The sequence below is a fragment of the Eptatretus burgeri genome, chromosome 9 (assembly GCF_056783735.1).
Source record: "Eptatretus burgeri isolate ZD-2024b chromosome 9, Ebu_testis_v1, whole genome shotgun sequence".
Lineage (NCBI taxonomy): Eukaryota > Metazoa > Chordata > Myxini > Myxiniformes > Myxinidae > Eptatretus > Eptatretus burgeri.
In genome coordinates, this window is record NC_140969.1 from 65,877,575 (window position 1) to 65,895,084 (window position 17,510).

The 17,510-nt window shown below is 45.6% G+C and overlaps 1 protein-coding gene across 4 annotated transcripts in view; it reads right to left on the bottom strand.

The window, feature by feature from the left end:
• The window catches only part of LOC147020253 (atrial natriuretic peptide receptor 1-like), a 252,988-nt gene that overhangs the window by 32,163 nt on the left and 203,315 nt on the right, over window positions 1-17,510 (bottom strand). For all 4 annotated transcript variants that reach the window (XM_085895487.1, XM_085895485.1, XM_085895483.1 and 1 more), the window contains 3 exons: window positions 14,552-14,720; window positions 2,724-2,870; window positions 321-444 (listed from right to left, as the gene is read on the bottom strand). In XM_085895487.1, coding sequence (XP_085751613.1) covers window positions 321-444; window positions 2,724-2,870; window positions 14,552-14,720 — 440 coding nt within the window. The remainder of the gene's footprint in view (window positions 1-320; window positions 445-2,723; window positions 2,871-14,551; window positions 14,721-17,510) is intronic.

Consider the following 17,510-nt stretch of genomic DNA (forward strand, 5'->3'; position numbering starts at 1 on the left):
CATTTAGTAGTTTTCAGCCTTGTTTATAGTGAATTAAAAAAAGAATGAAGGATCCCTACCTTACTACCATCCTCACTCACCTTTTATTTTCTCTAAGGCTCATGGTCCTGCTATTGTCTGTTCCGTTGAAAACTGTTTCTGCCATAAAGCCTCTGCGAGAATTATTCTTTTAAATGTATGTAATAGAAAAGCAGGAAGTCCTTGGTTTTAATAGCAATTGTCCTGATATTTATTGTATTCAGTGATTGAGAACCATCAGCAGGGCTGAAGGACTCTAATTAAGGAAGTACCTTTTCGAAACAACATGTTTATAGATTTACCTGCATGGGTGTGCTTTCTGCAGAGAGAGCAGTAAAACCAACAATGTCACTGAAGTAGATGGTAACACTGTCAAAAGCCTCAGCTTGCACCATCTCACCATGTTTAAGCTGCTCAGCCACCGAGCTAAAAAAAAGAAAAAAAAAAAGCAGGAAAAATATCTGAAAAAATAAACTGGAAACAAAGCAAACAAGGTGATTTGAAAGGCCAAATAACACATTCCTTTACCTTAAAACGTGATATATTAAACATCATTCAGGAATATTTTGGTATCAGAAACACTGATTACTATAGAACCATACCAGCTTCCATTGGGGTTCATACAGCTCTTATTAATCAGTGACACGTCATTTTAGGCAATGGAAAACCCCTACGACAAGAAACCGCTCTATTTTATTAATATTGTTGCATTTCTGCGAAGCCGGCACTCCTCCAAGGCAATGGCACCCAACATATAGCAGCCCCGAGACAGTTATTTCATCAGTATTCGTTCAGTTAGCCCTTCTATTATGTCTATTGGGGAAATAGGAAAAAATGCATTGCCTCGAGCTTTTAGTTAGGTCTTTAATTCCACTTGCTATTCATTCATCTACGTATTTTATTTTTCTTTATTTCAAACACGACCTCTCCTTCACGCATGCATGCAGGCCACAGACCGAATGGTGCCGTTACTCGAGGGCCCCATTACCATATGCACGCCATTTCCCCATTAAAACTGTGCACCATTCCACCAAAGGACATTTCACTTCAGACCCTCACCACGACGCTACAACCTTCGTACAAATCACCACAGCGCCTCCTAAAAATCCCCACAGAGACCTACTGGGGTCCCCACAGAGACCTAATCATCACAGCGCTGGGGTCCGTTCAATGTCATTTGGGTAGCCTTGGCACTCCGCTAAATAACGACGCTTGATTGGAGCCCAGCACACGTTAATGGCCGAAGAGCGCTCCCAAAAACCCACGCCCCATGTAAAACCTGGAACTCTGTTGCATGGCCCAGTTTGGGAGCAAATGTGGCCATTTTTGGCTCCGGAATTTGGCAGGGCAGGGCTGCTTCTTGGTGAGGCATCTGTGCGCCAATCAGGGCGCTCGGATATGCCTACAAGGAATTTTGATCCACTTTTTGGCTCCTCCGCCCAGGCTCTATCGTAGTCACTAAATCAGTCACCGAGTCCGAGCCGAGCAAGTAGTCACCAAGCCTGAGCCGAGCAGTCGCCGAGCCCGAGCCGTCCCTGAATCCTTGCCGAGGAATTTCCGGCTCATCGCTGGGTTATTGGCGTTCGGCTTTCACTGCGTTCCACAGTCAATCTTCATTACCATTGACATTTACAGATTTCCTCACATGCCGTGTTAAGCTATCATCTCAAGTTCTGTCTCTCCCATCGACTGTCTCGTCTGCTGCAGATGCAAATTACGAAAGAGCAATTACAGATACGCACTCCTTCACTCTTCCTTTTCTGCGTCACACCTGCACTTCATTTTCATCTCCCACTCACGCACCAGAGACACCCCTAATTTTCTTCCCTCTTCCCCCAGGTCAAAATAACATTCCTTTCCTGTAGTAATTCTCTGCAGACTATTGCAGTGTACAAGAGTACAACTCTCAAACACTATAGTTATAACTGTAGCATTTTTGCCTGCCCCCCCACCCCTCCGAAGCGACTGGGAAGCGTATGTAGATCCGTCGGCCATGCCAGGTATGGAAAGAGGTTGAACACCCCTCAACTGCTTCATCTTTCTTGCTCTCTAATTTCCTCGGGTGTGTGTCTGGTGGCGTCTGCATCGTTTGCGTAAGTTAAGAGTGTAGAAGTTTTACATTAGTTTAACTCTGCCCTGTGTCTTCTCTGTTGTAAATAATTGCATCTCTTTTGCCACACCCCACAAATCCCTGCTTTCCCTGCTGTCCATATTGCCTGTAATAAGACCCTTTTGACTATTGTAACCATACTTTTCCTCACCCTCGTTATATAAATGAATTGCTTACGTTATAAATGTAACCAGCTCGTAATGTCTTTTCCTTCATTGGTCCAAAGTGGTCTGCAAATTAGTTTATCCAGAAAGTTCTGCCACACTAATTACCTCTTGTTAGCCAGTGCACACTCACTGCATCACTCGGCATTAATCTCGGTGTGGGCTGAGGGCATGAGACCCCCCTTGGTTCGGCCGTCCACAGGTTAGGTATCACGCGAGATAGTGTGACCCTGCCAGGATTGGCAGCCTCACCACATCGGCATTAATTGTTGGCAAAATCGGCAATAATTGTTGCTTAGCAACCTGCCAGTGCACAGAGTAATCTGTACCCGGCAACCTCAGGACCGCGCATTTGGGAGGGACCCGAGTGTTTACCCTCGTGGCGAGCCTCGAACCCTAAGTCCATAACAATATGTAACCCATTTGCCTACTGTGGCAAGATCTGGTAGAGCAAGTCTTCAGCACGTCTCTTCTCCTCCAGGTAGGCCTGCGTCCTTTCTTCAACCAGGCCCTCCAGGTTGTTCGCATACTGCTCCATACGTGACAGAAGGTTGTCCAAAATGTTTCCCCGGCTTTCCCTTTGGAAAGACCACATGAGTGGTCAAACGGGAGAAAACATTTGGTTAGTGTGAGTTACCTTCGCAGGCTTATGGCAATGCTGGAATAGAACTTGTGACTATAAAAGACCTAAATATTTCTCATCAATATACCCATCCGAAACCGTTTCAGATTTTTAACCATAAAAATGGGAGCATGACCCATAAGTTAATTTTTTTGATAAAGCACTACTGTGATACCATTATGAGGTGTTTTTTCATGATTCTCACTGCCTTGATGGAGCAAATATTTTAAGTGGATGAAAATTAAAAGCAGCCGAAAATATCATTCCAACATTCTTAACAATTTCAATGTAACACATGTCATCAGTTCATAGCAGTCCAAGTGATCAAGAAATGGCAGAGGGTGTCAACTCCTTCAATCACCCCAAGGGATCCAATAAAGCATTGTGAGATGCAATAATTACACAGAGGGTAACTTTTACTTTGGAAACATGAGGAACTCCTGCAAGAAGATAATCCCATATACAGTGGCCTATTCACCCCCCCCCCCAACTTTTCACATTTTGATGACACCTGAGTTTATTTCATGATGTTTCAAATCAAAGTTAATACTGTATATAGTCTTCACAAACTTCTCCAAACTGATAAAGGTTTTAAAAAATCCAGATAAAATGTGAATAAATTAGATCAACTGAGAAAAATCAGCTGATTATCAGTTGCATAAGTATTCAAACACATTGCCTAATTAACCCTAAATCACTTCAGGAGCAAATTATTTGTTTGAAAGGTCAAAAGAGAAATGTAATAGGTTTCACCTATATGTAATCAGGGGTTAATGTAAAAAATTAAGCTCCCCCACTTATCTAAGGAATTTTAAGATGCAACTCATTTGGTTAATGAAGAAGGCAAACATGACGACCAATGAGCCTTCCAAAGAAGTTAGACATAAAGTGGTGGAGAACCCCTGTTCAGGAGAGGGTTATAAGAAGATTTCAGTGTCACTTGTTATCTCTTTGAGTACAGTGAAATCCATCATTAAGAAGTGGAAGACATATCATACCACCCAGATCAGGTCACTCATCCAAACTCAGCAGCCGGGCAAGCAGGAAACTGGTTCGGGATGTCACTGTAAATCCAACAATGATGTGTGAAAGATTTGCAAGGCTCTATGTCCAAGATGGGGACAGTGTTCATCAATCAACAATATCCCGTTCCCTTCACAAAGCTGGCCTCGATGGACAGAAGGCAAGAAAGAAGCCATTATTGAACAAAGCACATCTAAAAGCTCTTATAGAGTTTGCCAAAAAAAGCATCTTAATGATACTTGAGGCATGTGGAGAAAAGTTTCAGGGTCAGACAAGACAAAATTGAACTTTTTGGTATATATTCAAAGCGTTACGTCTGGTGGAAGCTTAACACTGCCCATCACCCAGTCAACACCATCCCTACTGTCAATCATGGTGGTGGTAGCATCATGTCATGGGGCTGATTTTCATCAGCAGAGACTGGCAAACTTGTCAGGATAGAAGGGACAATGGACGATGGAAAGTACAGCAGAATCCTCGATGAAAACCTGCTTGAGTTGGCCATGAATCTGAAACTGGGTGGGAGATTCACATTTCAGCAGGACAATGATCCGAAGCACAAAGATAAAGACACACTGGAGGGGCTGAATAAGAAGAAAATAAATGTTCTTGAGTGGCCCTGTCAAAGTCCTGACTTGAACCCAAATTAATATTTATGGCAAGACTTGAAGATTTCAAGATGTCGACGATCCCCATCAAACTTGGCAGAACTCGGGGAATTTTCACGTGAATAATGGGCAAAGATTTCACCATCTCACTGAAAAAAGCTGGTAGAGAACTACACCTACTCAAAAAGACTCATAGCACACATTGCTGCAAAAGATGCTTCCACCAAGTACTGACCTTAGGAGCTGAATACCTTTTGAACCAGTAAATTTTGATTTGTACATGGTTTTTGTCAGTATTCCTGACATGTAACCTCCTTCAACAACAGTGTTTAGGTTGATCTCTGCAGTTGTGAATGAAAAAGTTCATTTGGAAAAATTGTTTCTACACAATTCGTAATTCATCTAAATATGGCATTATTGGTCAGGGATGAATACTTTTGCAGGCCATTGTAGAAGTATGTTGACTCTTCGTCAGATCATATCCTGCATGGTATCCCACATCCCATTATTGTTTTTTTATTTCTATACCCAAACCATACATAATTTAACCATTAATTGAATGCAATAGAAAATACACATTTCTATCATTAAGTGACAACCCTAACAATTTTTCAGCTTAAATGAATGTAATCCTGTCAAATCTCAGAGGCTTAGGAAATATTGTTACGAATCTGGAAACCATTCGCATTCACACATACAGTTGACCCAAAGTTTAGTTATTTCGTTAAGTATATATGGATTGTTAGAATTCCTCCCTTGTGTATAATGGGAATTTCATGTGTGTGCTGTGGGTTTCTTTTATAGTCAGGTTTCTTACATCTTGAAATCGCACACCACCAAAACCCTCGCTTCACTCCTCCTCCCACTCTGTGGGTGAACAAGCGCTTCACCAGCCCAGCTTTCACTCCACACCACGCCGCCATAACCCACGTGTTCGAGGCTACGGACGTGGGCAGAGCCCCCTCGTCTCGGGGCCGGCCCAGCCCCAGCCGGATGGGGTGTTCCCCTCGTCCAATCGGGGGTGAGATCACCTCAGGGCCAACTTCGCCCCATCAAGATGGGATGTTCGCCTCGTCCAATGAGGGGAGGACACCGATCGCCCCGACCAATCCGGAAGCGAGTTACCTCAGAGCGGATCCCTCCACCCGCCCAGGGGGAAGGATAAGAAAGGTGGTCGTGTCGGGGGTCGGGGCTCTTTGGTCTTTGGTCTGCAGTTGTCGTCTGCGGTCTTGGTCTGGTCTGAGGTCTTTTTTGAGGTATTTTGGCGGTCTGCGGTCTTTTTCGGGTTCCTCATAGCGGAGGTGTTCCGTGGTGCTCGTATCGTCGTTAGTGGCAGCCAGGATCGTGGGCTTGTTGGATTCCGGGTCGTGGGTTCGATTCCCACTGTGGTGGGCTGGAGTCGGTGAAACCGCACGAGGTGGCCAGGTACCGGGCCAGACTCTGGCCCTCAGCTCGCCTTCCGTCCCGAGTTGAAGGGCCGAATAAAGACCCACGGGGTCCATTTATTTTTGTGTGTGTGTGTGTGTGTGTGTGTGTGTGTGTGTGTGTGTGTGTGTGTGTGTGTGTGTGTGTATATGTGTGTGGCCCGTCTTTAAGTAGAATTGTTAAGTGCTTTTGCTCACTGTACATTGCCTGCCTGATAGTCGTGATAACTCTGCTCTGTCTCCCTTCACGATTACTGTAAATAAACCCCTGTTAAATGTTCCAGTTCGTTGTCTGTGCTTTCTTTCATTGGCCCGATATGGTTCGGGCTTGAGAATTAGGGAGGCCGATTGTTCATTTGGTCCGGCAGGCTTTGGTAATCCCCACTTGGTTACGCCGGATCCGAGTCGGTAACAGTGATTCGGTTCGGACAAAGTCAGTCGAGGGTGTGGCTTCCCCGGTAGTTAGAGTACTTAGGTAAATGGGTACTTAGGTAAATTATGCGTGGGTACTTAGGTAAATTGGAATTAGACAATTAACCCTACCCCACGCCATCAAAATATTGGCGTCCACGGTCCACAAAGGGACCCGTGACCTTCGGAGTTATCCGTAGGTTATGACCTTCAATTCCGGTGTTCGGTGGGAGACGGCCCAACTGCTCCATCTCGCGGTCGTCCTCACCACTGAACCCGGCACCACAACATCATGGTGTTGCAGGAAGAGGAAAGTTCAGCTCAGATAACCACGTTGGAAGCATGCTCATCTCGATTTGTTTCCCTGAGGAGTGAAAACTCATTAAAACCACCATCCTAGTGAAGTGCTGGCAGGAGGTAAAGTCTGCATCTCAGATCATGCCACCCCTTTAAAAGGAGTCAGAAAGCCAAGTATCGTTTCTTCATTTAAGTTTTGGACATTAAAGACCCATGGTGAACTAAATGCTGATTATGAAGTCTGATAACCTTGGACAAGCCAGAATGTCAGAGGGAGCTTATTTATGAATAAAATAATCTGACACACAAACGGAGGTGAATACTTTGATACCTGGTCGATCTCCGTTCTACTTCCTGAAACCCACCCACATGTGGAGATAGCAGCCAACAAGAGCAACTTGTACGTACACATATCATATATACAAACACATACATGTGCACATGCACGCACACACGATATATTGGTGATTAGTGCTTAGCCGATATCGGCAATTCTTCAGGAATTGGCAGATTGGAGTCAGCGTGATTACCAACTAGAGTACATACTGTATACAACCCAAAAACCTTGAGTAACTTTCACCCTTGTTTTGCAGGAATTTCAATAAACAAATTATAAAAACAACTTTGCATAATCGATGTTTCAGGGAGATGTGCATAAACATTAATCTTTATAAACAGCTGACAATTGTCATGTGACGGGTAGAAAAAGTTTGGCTCTGTAAATGAGAAAACATGTTAATACGGCAAATGGCTCAGAAATCGAGTGTTATGAAATATATTTTGCCTTGAAACTCATAAAGAGAAACCATATAACCTTTCTAAAGCACACCTGATTCATATAAAATCACCAATTGCTTTAAAAACAGCCGCAAGGACAAAGGATTCTGCTGAGGTTAAAAGTTAAAACCTCCACCACAGTGCCACATACCATGATGTCACACACCACGGGCCTGGATGCAAGTTCGATCCACACATCCATGAATCCCGTGCACTGCATACATGTAACCAAGCATGCAGGCGCACACACACGCGCGCACGCGCACGCACGCACGCACACACACACACACACACACACACACACACACACACACACACACACACACACACACACACACACGAAGAGTGCCTTTACAAATCCAAAGCTACCCATTTATACCACGTCCATGTATGCTGTCTACATACCTCTTCGTGTTGAAAGCAAACAGTCCTCCGATTGGGACACCAGCTATGTGCATAATATCACTATCTATTATGGGGCGCTCACCAAGTAGCGTAAGCACTCAAGCAAGCACTCCAACAAAACTTTTGATAAGGAACGGCTGGCTTGGCAAGCGATAGCAAGCTGATGGGTAAGGGGATGTACCCACAAAACCAAATGAACATCGCTGATTACTAAACATTTTTAGATTTCACTCCAAATTTCAACATATATTTTGTCCACATGTTATAATCCTCAAAACAGCAATTATATTTCGATTATATACAACAGGACCCCAACATTCACGGGGGATACTTTCTGGGAAAATCCCGTGAATGTTGAAACATCGATTGTGGGGGCATTGTTTCAATGGGAAATGGGGGGGGGGGGATAGGTTCTGGGGATTTCCCGACCCACAAAAAATCCACGAATGTAGGGGTAAAATCGGTGTCAGGGTAAAATCCGCAAGTGTCGAGGTGAAATCCGCAAGTGTCGAGGTGAAATCCGCAAGTGTCGGGGAAAATTCCGCAAGTGTCGGGGAAAAATCCGCAAGTGTCGGGGAAAAATCCGCAAGTGTCGGGGAAAAATCCGTAAGTGTCGGGAATGTTTTTTTATTTGTTGTTACAATGGAGACAAGGGGGATAACGTTATCAATTTGCGGCGGTTCCTCGTTCATGAAAAAGGCCTTAAATGGTGACACCACCAAAGTTGGGGAATTGGTACAATGGGGACAAGGGGAGTAACATTATTGGTATATGGCGGTTCCTGGTTCAAAGGGGAAAGTTTTTCAAGTTTTAAATGTTTTCGACCACGAATGCATGACAACAGTGTCATTAAAAATGCTTACAAATAAAAAAACAACAACACCAGGTACCATTTCCAGTTTATCGAATAATGCATTTTAAAGTATCTTAACCATACCATACCGTACCATGAAACAGAAAAAAACATCATCATCATCATGTACTGTTTGAATATTTTACGAAACAAACAGCAAGCATAACTTTGCAAAATGATGAACATGAAAATTCTGAACAAAATGATCAAACCTCCATCGTGCAAAGTCCTTCCTCGGCCTACCTGAGCTCCTGACCACATACAAAGCTTTCATCCGCAGCCTGATGGAGCACTGCTATCCCCTCTGAGCTGGTGGTCCTGCCTCTCACCTTTTGCGGCTTCACGCTGTGGAAACCAAGCCATTTAGGATCATTTGTATCTCCCACGATGAGGCTGAGTCTTTGGGCCTCTCACACTCTCACCGCAGGCAGGTCGGTGGTCTTTCTGTCTTCTTCCGCCTCCTCTCTGGTCTCGCCCCCCCCCTCAAGTCAGGTCAGGTATGGGAGCATGCGCCAGAGCAGCGCATCGCTGCGTCCACTCTCCACCGGTACTCCAGAGGCCTCCATCTGGCCATCCCCCAGGCATATGCCAGGCCCATCCCCATCTCCTTAAGATGGCGATCAACCTGCACCAACGACGAGACACGTGGTTGGCCCATTGGCCTCCTCCACTCACGAGACTCCCTCACTGAGATAATCTGGTGAGCAGGATCAGCATCAGGAAAAGGAGCCACATGCCCATACAGCCACGGCTGATGCTCACAGACGATGCAGGTAACAAATCTCATTTGAGTCTCTCTCAGCAACCGCTCGTTGGACACAAAGTCCGACCAGTGATAGCCAAGGATTTCCCGAAGAGACCTGGTACCAAAGGAATTAAGTCTCCATCTCAGATCCCTGATCAGAGTCCAAGTCTCACATCCATAGAGCAAGACTGGAAGCACCAAGGATTTGAAGACTCGGACTTTCATCCTCTAGCACAGGTACCGGCAGAATCACACCCCATGATCCAGTGAATCCATGACTCCCCAGGCCTGACCCAGACGACTGTTGACCTCTGACTCACAGCCAGCAGAGACGTGAATATCACTGCCAAGGTAAGTGAATCTCTCCACGACCTCAACATCCTCACCACAAACAGGCACAGACAGGACAGCAGCATCCAAGATGTCATTGAAAGGCTGAATCTTAGTTTTGACCCAGAAAACCCGTAATCCCAGTGGCTCTGACTCCTCATTCAGTACCTCGAGGGCCCCCCAAAGGAAATCTAAAATCTCCGCAAAGATGACTGCATCATCTGCGAAATCAAGGTAAGAGAAAATGACATTCCCAAATGATGCATCACAGCTTGATCTCTCCAACATCCTCCCCAGAATCCAGTCCATACAAGCAGTGAAAAGTGTGGGGGCCAGTACACACCCCTGACGAACTCCAATAACAACTGGAAACAAGTCAGAGATGGTACCACCACATCTTACAGCACTCTCAGTACTGCAGCAGGGTTCAGTCATCAGATTGATCAGTTTTGGTGGCACCCCACAAAGACTAAGAATCCTCCAGAGGGCATCCCGATTCACTGAATCCAATGCTTTACAGAGATCAACATAGGCTGCAAGCAGCACCTGCCGAAACTCTCATCTGCGTTCGGCGAGAACCGGAAGAGCAAGGATACGGTCAATTGTTGACCTCTTTGGTGTAAAGCCTGACTGCTCTGGACACTGGTGCTCAAGCAGATGGTGGCGAACCCTATCAAGAATCATCCGAGCAAAGACCTTGCCGGCACTGAGAGAAGCGTCCCCCCTCGGTAGTTGTTGCAGTCTTGGCGATCACCCTTTCCTTTCCAGAGAGGGACAACAAGGCCCCTTTTCCAGTCAGTTGGGATGATGCCTGTGTTCCAGGCAGAGCAGAGAACTGCATGCAATGACACGAGTGCAGCATTTCCACCAGCCTTGAGAAGTTCAGCATGGATGACACAGATTCCTGGAGCTTTACCCTATTTCAATTGGTTCGACGCAGCCTATTTCCACAAATGAAGGTGGACCATAGTTGATTGGAGGGTCAGCAACAGTGATGGTAACACCCCTGATGTCCAACTCGACAGCTGGTGGATCAGCCAAGTACAACCGCTCAAAGTAACCAGTCCAGCGGGCCTTCACTTTGGACCCCTCTGTCAAGAGCCCACCACCCTCTGCTCTAACTGCAGTGCACCGATCGATGGGCTTGGATGAACGGTTTCCCTCCTATCATCAAAGATTGGGGGTCTTGAAGGCTTTGCCCCAATCCCGTCATCCGGTGAGCTACCCTGCGAAGGGAAGCTGCAAAGGAGGTACTCCCACGGAGTGGGTTTTCAAATGTTTTTATGCTTCGAGAATGTTTTGCTAAATGAAGGGTTCTCCGGTGGCCGGAGTGCAAATCTTGGCACCAACCTCCTTATAAAAAAGTAACCCAACTGCAGGAGGACGTCCGCAGACACAGTTGGGCACTAGATATGGATGGCCGTTGTCTCACAAGGAGCTCCTCCGCTCTTTGTCAGGTTTTATTTTTAATCCTGCTGGGTGTCCATATCCAAACTTCCATACCCATACCCAAACAGAAAACCTGGTGGGGAAAACGGTTTATTCGCCGACAACCCGACCATGGAACAAGTTAGTACAGGTTTATATGATACCTGTAGCAAGTTACAGATCTGATCTGGCCTGACATGACAATAAATCTGATCTGGCCTGACTTGCCCCCCCCTCCGCTTTGTCTGCGAGTTGTCCCCACCATATTCCCGCAGGATGCTCAAGGTCCACCAACAACCCCCTTCTGGAAAACTACCAAAATCACTGCTCACCTTCACTCTTTCATTCCTCTTTTTTTCCTGCCTTTGGAATAAACTCCCACATTCTCTTCAATCCCATTCTTCTGTCCAGGCCTTCAAAACAGCTATTCACCACCATCTCTCATCTTCCCCCATCCAAAACCTTGATCTTTTCTGCCCCCATTAATCCACCCCAAACCCACCTAATTCAAATTCCCTGCTTTCCTTCCTGAAAGTCCCTGTAATGTCCATCTTGTACACCCCGTGTTCCCCTCTCCTTTCCACAGATCTCCTAATCTCTCTGTACTCCACTGTTTTGTCCTCCCCTCTCCTGCCTCTCTTGTCTCATGCCCCCCATTGCTGTGCATTGTATGTTAGCTCTCAGAAGAGTCTCGACACTATACAAAACAAACATGATGATGATGAAGAAGATGAGGATTAAGATACGCTGTTCAGGTCCGTGGGGTGGCCATGATTGTTGTCAAGCAGCAGGAGTACCTTGAACGAAAGATTATTTCCTGCCAGGTACCTCTCAACCTGAGGAACGAAACAAGTATGGATCCAGTCAATAAAAAGTTCAGATGTCACACCCGCCTTCCTGTTTGCCCTCCAGTACACGGGCAGCACCTACTTGTTTGTGTTCTTCAGCGCACGCAGATTCAGGGAACGGTAGAGCATAATATGAGCTTTACCATGAAGTCCCCTTCGGCGTTTATGCAGAGGAGAAGGGATACCCGGTTCTTTGCGGCCTTGAAGCTAGCCGCTTTGTTCTCGCGCTGAGATGAACGTTCTGGTTGGCATCTTTTTCCAAAGCAAGTTGTTCTCATCAGCGTTAAAGACCTGCTCTGGCAGGTACCCCTTCTTGATGAGGCTCATGTGTTCTGAAGGGAATGCCTTGGCCGCATCGTGGTCTGCGGAGGCACGCCCCCCTACGAGCTGGACGCATGCATTGTGGTTAATTGCGGGAGGGTGAGTAGTCTGCACATTGTTTGTCGGGGATTTTTACGGGTGATGCTGTATTTGGCAGCTGATAATAGATGTGGTGAGCGATGTCATTGTGTAATTTGTCCATATGTAGTTCGCTGCTAATTACACTAATAGATATGCTAAACGTTTCCATTCTTGAACTCACAGGACATGACATCTTTCCTATCTGCAGGCAGATGATGCTGAGTGTTTTAAAAAAAATGTAACAGCTCATCTGGTTCTGTTTGTAGCAAGATGGTGATTTACATTAAGATGCGCTCAATGATTCCATTGTGTAATGACCATATGTGGCGACCTAGTAATTACTGGATACATCAATAGATGCTGTTTGTGTTTTCATTCTGTAAGTAACTCACGGGAGATGACGTCATGGGGAATGACGTGTTACACTGGTGAGACATCTCACAAAACTACGTTTATGCCGCGAAGGCGAAGCTACAATACAGTACGTACAGTACCACTGTGCTTTCTCAAAATGTTTAAAGTGCACATGGTGAGACATCCTGCAAAACTATGTTTATCCCACAAAGCTACAATACACGTTCAGGAAGCAGGTCATGTTCGCGACTCGTGTAAGATATATTTTTGCATACACAGTATTGTACTGTACTTACATCCAGCTGCTTTGTGCATGGCTTGTGGAAGATATGTTTACGAACTGTGTTATGCTTGCGGTTTGTGAAGTGAAAAAAAATATATATTTTTAAAAATTCACTCCAAAAACTGTAATTATATGGGGCAATTTCCCGGGAATGTGGTAGCATATCGCAAATTATCGGCCACGAATACGTGGAATCCGCAAATGTTGGAACCGCGAATGTCAGGGTCCGGGTGTACTTTAATTAGTCCGTGAGAGTAGATCGTGGAAAATCGGATGACATAATGCATGAAATCGCTCCAAGCTCCTAATTTGAAAACTATAGCACTTACAACAGTGATGTATACAGCGGATTCGGAGGTATGTAGATCAGGCATTCGATAATATGAGTGAGGAAAGTGTAAAAAAAAACATTTGAACGCTTTATTGTTAAAAAACCGTTGTGGCCTTTTCCAAGTCAAGGCATTACTGAGCAGGCTAAAAAAGGAATGGCGAATTAAGAACCCAATGAGGGAGAGTGAGGTGACCAAGGATGTGCCTTGATAAAGGATATAATTAAATAAGGCCGTTAATTATCTTCAAAAGGGGTGTTTTAATTAACCCAAACACCCAATTTTCACTCTTGCACTTCCTTGGAGTTTCCTCAGTATGCATGCAAAGCTTCACACTGCTAGGTTTCATGGTGTTAGAGTTATAGAGGACACACACACACACACACACACACACACACACACACACACACACACACACACACACACACACAATTTTATTTCACAAGTATTATGTAATAAATTTCTTGGATTTATTTCAAAATGAATGTTCAAGAAGTCCACTCCGAGTCTGGGTTGGGGGGGGGGGGGAGTCGGCAGTTCAAATATCGGCCAAGTCATACGGAAGAGTTTTAAAATGGTACGTGCTACTTTCATTCTTGATGTTCAGCATTTAAAAGTCTGAGAGCATGGACAATCCCCAGAGGATGGCTTCCTTTGGGAGGATGAAATGCAGTGAGAAAATCCACACAGTGTGGTGAGAAAAGTGGTGCCATTGTTGTGAAGTCACTGGTATCCAGTATCCCAGGAGGTGACAGCACTTCCCCCAAGCTCAGTGGCTGTTTTTCTCTCATCTAACAGTCTTGTGTTGTGTCACAAATGTTAATCTGTATATCCATGTGTGTTGTGGTAGCAACACTATGACCCTGAGATAATGTATTTAAAGAAACAAATATTTTTGTGATTCACTCACCCAATTATGTTCTTCTCGGGAAAAAACCCCAAACTCTTCACATGCCATTGTTACATAATCATTTTTACTTGATTGGATTTACAGTAACTAAAAAAAAAAAAATCATTATCTTTCACCGAGAAGGCTTTTAAAATATATATTTACCGAACTTAGAAGAAACTCGATGGTCGAGTGAAAGCCACTATCTATAGCAAAATTTGCATCGCTTACTTATTAAAACGGCGAATTGCCAGCTTGATCTGCCCAAAGTCTGGGCGCTCTGTGGGCTCTTCATTCCAGCAGCGCTCCATCAATGTGCCCAGTGCCGCGCCACGGCCACTCGTCGGGAGCGAAGGCCGTAGAAATGGATGCTGTCCACTGCATAGTTTCTGCACAATCTCTGAATTGCCAAAATAAGGCAGAGTAGCAATTGAAATATATGTTAATGAAAAAGCAAAACCAGATGAGCTCTAAAAATTTTTTAATGGATAATAAAAGACATACATACTTTATGGGTGACACAACCCAGAGTATAGCCAAAACCGAAAATCTTAAGAAGGTAATGCTTATCTCTTTAGCCACTATGTATAGTACAGAAGTCAGAGCAATCAGTGTTCTATTTTAGACTTACACAGCATGGGCATCAGGATGTTTTGGTTGGTAAAGTGATTCACTCAGAGCTGGCTGGCATGTAATGTATTATCCCTGGCAAGGTTTGATCTGACATGGTGCTAAAACGGGGCAGTTTATGATAGGGGAGACAACATTTAACCCTATTCAGGCTTGGCTTTTGAGAAGTGCGTTTAGGCTTGCGGGGGGGGGGGGGGTCAAAATGACCCCCCCCTACAAAAGCCTAATATCTCAGAGGTAGAACGTCTGATTCACATGACATTTGGTGTGTAGATGGAGAATCTTCTTAACGTCAGGTCAGGTCAGGTATGGGAGCATGCACCGGAGCAACGCATTGCTGCATCCACTTTCCGCCAGTACTCCAGGGGCCTCTGTCTGGCCATCACACAGGCAGATGGCTGGCCCATCCCATCTCCTTGAGATGCTGATCAACCTGCCGCAACCACGAAGCACGTGGTCGGCACATTGGCCTCCTCCACTCACGAGGCTCCCTCACTGAGAGAATCTGGTGGGCAGGATCAGCGTCAGGAAAATGAGCCACATGTCCATACAGCTGCAGATGATACTCACGGACGATGCAGGTAACAAATTTCATTTGAGTCTCTCTCAGCAACCGCTCGTTAGACAGAAAATCTGACCAGCAATAGCCAAGGATTCTCCGAAGAGAAGTGGTGCCAAAGGAATTGAGTCTCTGTCTCAGATCCGTGGTCAGAGACCAAGTCTCACATCCGTAGAGCAAGATGAAGCACCAAGGACCTGAAGACTCAGACTTTCGTCGTCCTGCACAGGTACTGAAAGCACCACACCCCATGATCCAGTGAATCAATGACTCCCCAGGCCTGACACAGATGTCTATTGACCTCTGGCTTACAGCCAGCAGAGACATGAATATCACTGCCAAGGTAAGTGAATCTCTCCGTGACCTCAACATGCTCAACACAAACAGGTGCAGACAAGATAGCAGCATCGAAGATGTCATTGAAAGTCTGGATCTTAGTTTTGACCCAGGAAACCCATAATATCAGTTTCTCCGACTCCTGAATTAGCACCTCGAGGGCCCCAATTAAAGGATATTCAGAGTTTCTGCATCATCTGCGAAATCAAGGTCAGAGATCTTGACATTATCAAATGATACACTGCAGCTTGATCTCTCCAACATCTTCCCCAGAATCCAGTCCATACAAACGCTAAAAAGTATGGGGGTCAGTACACACCCCTGATGAACTCCAGTAACAACTGTAAATAAGTCAGAGATGCTATCACCACATCTCACAGCTCTCTCAGTACCTGAGTGTTGTTCAGACATCAGATTGATCAGTTTTGGTGGCACCCCACGAATACCAAGAATCCTCCAGAGGGCATTCCGATTCACTGAATGAAAGGTTTTTTTGGGGGTTTTTTTGTATACCTTGTTGAGGCTCATGTGAGAGCTAACACACAACGCACAGCAGGGGGGAGGGGCATGAAACAAGAGGAGTGGGAAGGACAAAACAGTAGGGAACAGAGACATTAGGAGATCTGTGAAAGGGAGAGGGATGGGGTGGGGAACATGGGTAATACAAGATGGACATTACAGGGACTTTCAGGAAGGAAAGCAGGGAATTTGAAGGAGGTGGGCTTGGGTGGATTATTGGGGGTAGAAAAGATCAAGGATTTGGATGGGGGAACAGCTGTTTCCTTCCTGAGGTGGTGGTGGTGAACAGCTGTTTTGAAGGCCTGGAGGGAAAAAATGGGATTGAATCGAGTGAGGGAGTTTATTCCAAAGGTGGGGAAAAATAGGAATGAAAGAGTGAAGGTGAGCATCCACCAGCTGTTACAGGGATCAACATAGGCTGCAAGCAGCCCCTGCTGAAACTCTCGCCTGCGTTCGGTGAGGACCAGAAGGGCAAGAATCGTTGACCTCTTTGGTGTAAAACCTGACTGCTCTGGATGCTGGTGCTCAAGCCGATGGTGGCGAACACTATCAATAATTATCCGAGCAAAGACCTTGCCCGGCACCGAGAGCAACGTCGCCCCTGGGTAGTTTTTGCAGTCCTGGCGATCACCCTTCCCTTTCAAGCGAGGGACAACATGGCCCCTCTTCCAGTCAGTTGGGATGATGTCTGCACTTCAATCAGAGCACAGAACTGCAATGCTATGTGTACAGCATTTCTCCCAGCCTTGAGAAGTTCAGCATGGATGCCACAAATCGCAGGAGCTTTACCCCACCACATTTCAACCGGTTCAGCCTGTGTTTCCACAAATGAAGGTGGTCACAATTGATTGGAGGGAGTAACACCCCTGACATCCAAACAACAGCTGGTGGATCAGCTTGGTACAGCCGCTCAGATTAACCGGCCCAGCGGGCCTTCACCTCGCACTCCTCTTTCAAGAGCCCACCACCCTCCGCTCTAACTGCAGTACACCGAGGAACGGGCTTGGAGGAATGCAATGCGCGAATTTCCCTATAAGCAGGATGAGAATAAATTGATCGCAGGTGATGCTCTACCCCCTCACAGATTCCTCGCACAGAGACCTCCATGTCCACCCTGATCCACACACATACAGTTTTACATCTCAA